The sequence below is a fragment of the Asparagus officinalis genome, chromosome 7, assembly GCF_001876935.1.
Source record: "Asparagus officinalis chromosome 7, Aspof.V1, whole genome shotgun sequence".
Classification (NCBI taxonomy): Eukaryota; Viridiplantae; Streptophyta; class Magnoliopsida; order Asparagales; family Asparagaceae; genus Asparagus; species Asparagus officinalis.
The window spans coordinates 143,304,116-143,308,836 of NC_033800.1; the positions used below are offsets into that span (position 1 = coordinate 143,304,116).

The 4,721-nt window shown below is 37.0% G+C and overlaps 1 protein-coding gene across 1 annotated transcript in view; it reads left to right on the top strand.

Annotated features, from left to right (window-relative positions):
• The window catches only part of LOC109850556 (protein DCL, chloroplastic-like), an 8,118-nt gene continuing 4,914 nt past the window's right edge, over positions 1,518-4,721 (top strand). The window contains exon 1 of the mRNA XM_020420581.1: positions 1,518-1,924. Within this exon, the coding sequence (XP_020276170.1) occupies positions 1,610-1,924 (315 nt within the window). The 5' untranslated portion in view covers positions 1,518-1,609. The remainder of the gene's footprint in view (positions 1,925-4,721) is intronic.

Consider the following 4,721-nt stretch of genomic DNA (forward strand, 5'->3'; position numbering starts at 1 on the left):
TATTTGCTTTCCCTTTCATGATCTATTCTTTGCTCTCAATATCTTCAGATTCTGCCGAGTCTATATCTCCACCATCATCCTCATTTGAAACCCCTACTCTTACATCAATTCCTCCTCCAACACTTTCATCTACATTCTTATTAGACTTCATTATTTGCTTTCCCTTTCTTGATCTATTCTTTGCACTAAACTCATCAAATAATTCCTTATCTTCACCATCATCATCATACAATGGCTCTGTGGGATCAACCCTGAAATTTTCATCCTCCACTGAGTCATCATCATCATCACTAGAAGATGTTTGTGCAGATTTGTGAGGGGGTGAATTGGAGGGACTGGGCAGTGGTGATTTGGAGGGAATTGACAGTGGTTCAATAGTAGGGTTTGAAACACTCACTTGGCCCTCTTTTACATCTACTCTTTTCTTGGGTGTTAACTTCTTTCTCCTAACCATAGGAATATTTCTTTTAGGAGAAGTAGCAACTGAAGTAGGACCTTCTATCACTTCTAATGGCATGTCAACATCGTGATTTGCATAGATTTCTATCACTCTGTGCCTCAATGCATGCTCAATCATTTCTGCAAGATCCTGATCTGAATTTAGAGGCTTTAAACCTCCACTAGCCAGTCCTACACTAGGAATAGAATAATACAACATCCCGACATTGTTATAACCATATTCTGTAACACTCATCTTCAATTGTTCTAATGAAATATCTTCTGCATCACAAAACTCAACATCAACTGAACCACCAATGTATGCCACATTACTTCCGAAGTCCAATGTCCCCCCATGTCTATATTTAATCATAATTTGCTTAGCCATCTGCATAATTTACGAAAAATGATAATAATTCTATCAAATTCAACCCATTATTTGGAAAAAAACCACAACTTTGAAAACCCTAATTCTATCAAATCTAACAAAATGCAACAAATTTTAGGTTAATCTTACATTTAACTCAAACTAAATACGTGATTAACTTATCCTCTTCAAAGCCACCAAAAGATTTCATAGGTATAATGAGAATCAAACCTTCACATTCCTGTCAACCCGTACCAACTCGTCGTCCTCCGCAAATCACCTAATGCATGCACCAAGGAACACCATCAGTTGAAATCTCTGCCTTCAACTGCCTCAACGATGATGGCTCACTCTCTATTTCTCCCTCTCTCTCGCGCTCAATTTCTGAAAACGAAAGGGGGAATATGTCCTATTTTGGGGGGAATTGGTTTTTAGAGGTTAATTCCCTGCCACGTCAGAATAGAGAGCCACATCAGCATCTTAAACACATATTAATCCCCCACGTGCAACGCACGTGATGAGTTTTCGCCGGAAAAGTGGCCGCCGACGAGAAAAAGGACCTAAATGGTACTTTTATTCAATTAAAATGTCTTATCGCCGAATTTCCTAATTAAAATACCTTGTTGGGAAATGGGGTTGAATTAAAATACCAATATGGGTATTTAGCCAATAAAGTAATGAATGAGCCCATTTTGAAAATTTCTTCGATATAAAATCACCCCCAAATTCGGTGAAACCCTAAAAATTAGGGTTTTGGGAACTCGACTGGTCCATTTTCCCTTCCTTCGTCGCCCAACCTAAATCATGGCCGAAGTAATTTCAGAAGCTCCCCAGTCAATCGAAGAGAAGACCGAACGCATGGAAGCTTCTTCTGGTCCCGAAACCCTAGCTTCAAAGAGGGGCAGAGAAGAGGAGGAAGAGAACCGGGACGAGATCCCCAAGAAGCCGAAGGTCGACGATGAGTCGACGAAGGAGGCAGAGATCGAGATGAAGGGGAAAGAAGAGGAGAAGCCTTCGAGTGCGAAGCTGGGACCGAAGGAGTTTGGATCGGGGGAAGATATGTTCGATTACTTCTTCAAGTTCCTTCACTACTGGCCTCCCAATCTCGATGTCAATAAGGTGACTTTTTTTTTTACAATTTTGTTGCCTGAACGAAGTTGAATATTATTGATCTTGTATTTGTTTGATGATAATTTGATTTTCATCGGTCAGTCATAATCATAGTTCTTGATAATTGTTGTGTTAAAGTTGTGGTTGTTGGATTGATCTGTTGGAGTAGTTGGTGAAAGGGGGAGATTTTGAAACGTTCATGACTGAAATTTGTACGCCTGGAGTATGCTGTCAGGAACAACGAGCATAGTACTCCTACGAGCTACTTTAGGTGCGGACGGGTTCCACGAACGAGCTTGATAGGCTAGCATTGGATTATTAGAATACGCCATATCATATGAGTCTATTATAATCTGCAGAAATCTTTGGATTTCTGTCTTTTGAACCTGGATTCTAAGCTCTTCTTATAGACCCCAAAGACAGGCCAAGAGACCAAGGGCGGAGCCAAAGCATTCAATCATGTAACATAGAGTAATAAAAAAATGGTTTAATAATTCTTCACTATTTAAACACTAAAAATACATATAACGTGTAGATATTTAAACACATAATTTATTAATATTTTCTAATATATAAATGTTTTTTATATTTATTTCTTTATACAATAAAAACATGTGAAATCGCAAACAAATTGATCCAAGGTTCAAAATTCGATGCATAGAGAAGTAGGTCCCTTGTAATTAACAAATTCAAGGTTGGGCACTTGATTTACTTCATTTATCCTAGCTTCCATGTATACATGTTTAATTTATGCAATCCAAAGATCACCCTTTGTTGTACCATTAATTTAGTAGCCCAAGAGTCTGTCCAATTATTGTAACAAGCAATATCAATCCTAGTATAGTTCAATGCTACATTAATATCTTAGAACCCCAACAGTTTAGTCTAGATTGTACAAAAACACATTTTCAACTTTTGCATCAAGTCCAAAAGTTCCGAGATTTGTACATGTAGCAACACGGGTATTTCATAACTGTGTGCATAGAAGATTGCATAGACGCTATCGAGGAGCCTACATGGCAGCTTGTATAGTCTTCATCTAGGCGCCTACACAACTCCACATTTATTCTTTGATTCCTACGTACTAATTGCAAAATGCGCCATCAAAGCGCCACATGACGCTTTAGCCTGATTAGCCCCAATCCACACTTGACAACTAAAAAACTATAAAAAGCCCAAGCCCAATTTTCATGTTATGGAGGACTATTAGATTAATTAGTGTTCATGCTTTCCTTTAATAAACCTTGAATACTAGATGTAACCATAATCTCTAGATCTCCAAAAATTCTCTTATCACTGAGCTACTTAATGATTGTGCAAATAAATATACTTTTCAAAATATAGAAGTTTGAAACTTTACCCAAAAGTGACTTATGAGTTTAAGCATTTTAATTTTAAAATTTGTATATGTTATGTACTCATAATATATAGTGGTATAATAATTTATAAATAGATACATTCATGTCCTGATTAATAAATAAGAATCAAATATGTGAAGTATAGACACAAATCACAATAAAGTAAGCTACATGAATTAAATCTATATCTTATTTATACTCACATGATCATATTGAAGATACATGGGTGCATTTTAATATTAATACTAAATCCTTTTCACACACTTCAGTTATGCTTTAAGCGATGAGGCGTAAGCTTCATGAGATGAATAGCTTCATTCTTGAGTTTTGAAGTGTTTAGTCTTCAATAAGTTTTGAAGCGAGTTTCAAAAAAGCTTTTTCCAAACACTGGTTTTGACAGACTCTTATGGATCTAATAGGTAGCTCCTTAGCGCTGCGTGAATCAGGGTAAAGCACATGACTTTTAATATACTAGATATCAACAATGAAAGTGGCATTATAGTTTGGGCTTGGCCATGAGCATGTTTATTTTAGCATGAGTTTGAGCTGAGCACTAATTAATCTAATAATCTTCGGTGAGAAAAAACTTGAGCTTGGACTTGAGCCTTTTGGACCTTTTAGGCTTTATTGGGCCTTAGGTTGTGGGCCTAAGGTTTCTAAGGGCTCATTGTTAAGTAATGGGGTTGATGGGCTTAATTGCATAACCTGACTTTTAATTTGTGTCTACATGATAAAGGTTGGTAGAAGCTACATGGAAAAGAAGTTATGAAAATTTTCCAAATAACATATACGCACGCGCGCACACACACATACATATAGAAAATAAGTTATGAAAGGTGTTCCAAATAACATATATATATGTACACACACACATATATATGTATATATATACACACATATATATGTATATATATATCCGTGTCATGTGTGTGTGTATGAGCAATATGGAAGAACTTGATACCAAGCACAACTTTTTGTGCTTGGTAGTGAGGTGACTCATTTCCATCCACTCATTCAAATGGGGGACCACATTCACATATGTTGAGGAGTGCATGAGGCTATGCAACCATTTGAATGAGTGGAGAGGATTATGTCACCTCACTACCAAGCATAACTTTTTATGCTTGATACCAAGTATACCCATTTTTCTCATATGAGAGAAATGTGTACGCTTGGTATCAAGTACAAATATTATGCTTGGTAGTGAGGTGTTCTATTCCCATCCACTCATTTTAATTTCCAACCACTTCCCGACCTATGTGAATGTGGGTCCCGATTTCAATGAGTGGAGGGGAATATGTCACCTCATTACCAAGCACAAAAATTTGTGTTTGGTACCAAGCATATCCATTTCTCTCTCTCTCTCTCTCTATATATATATATATATGAGAAAAATGGAGAAACTTGATACCAAGTTGCTCCAAGCAACTTGGTAGTGATGTGGCCTA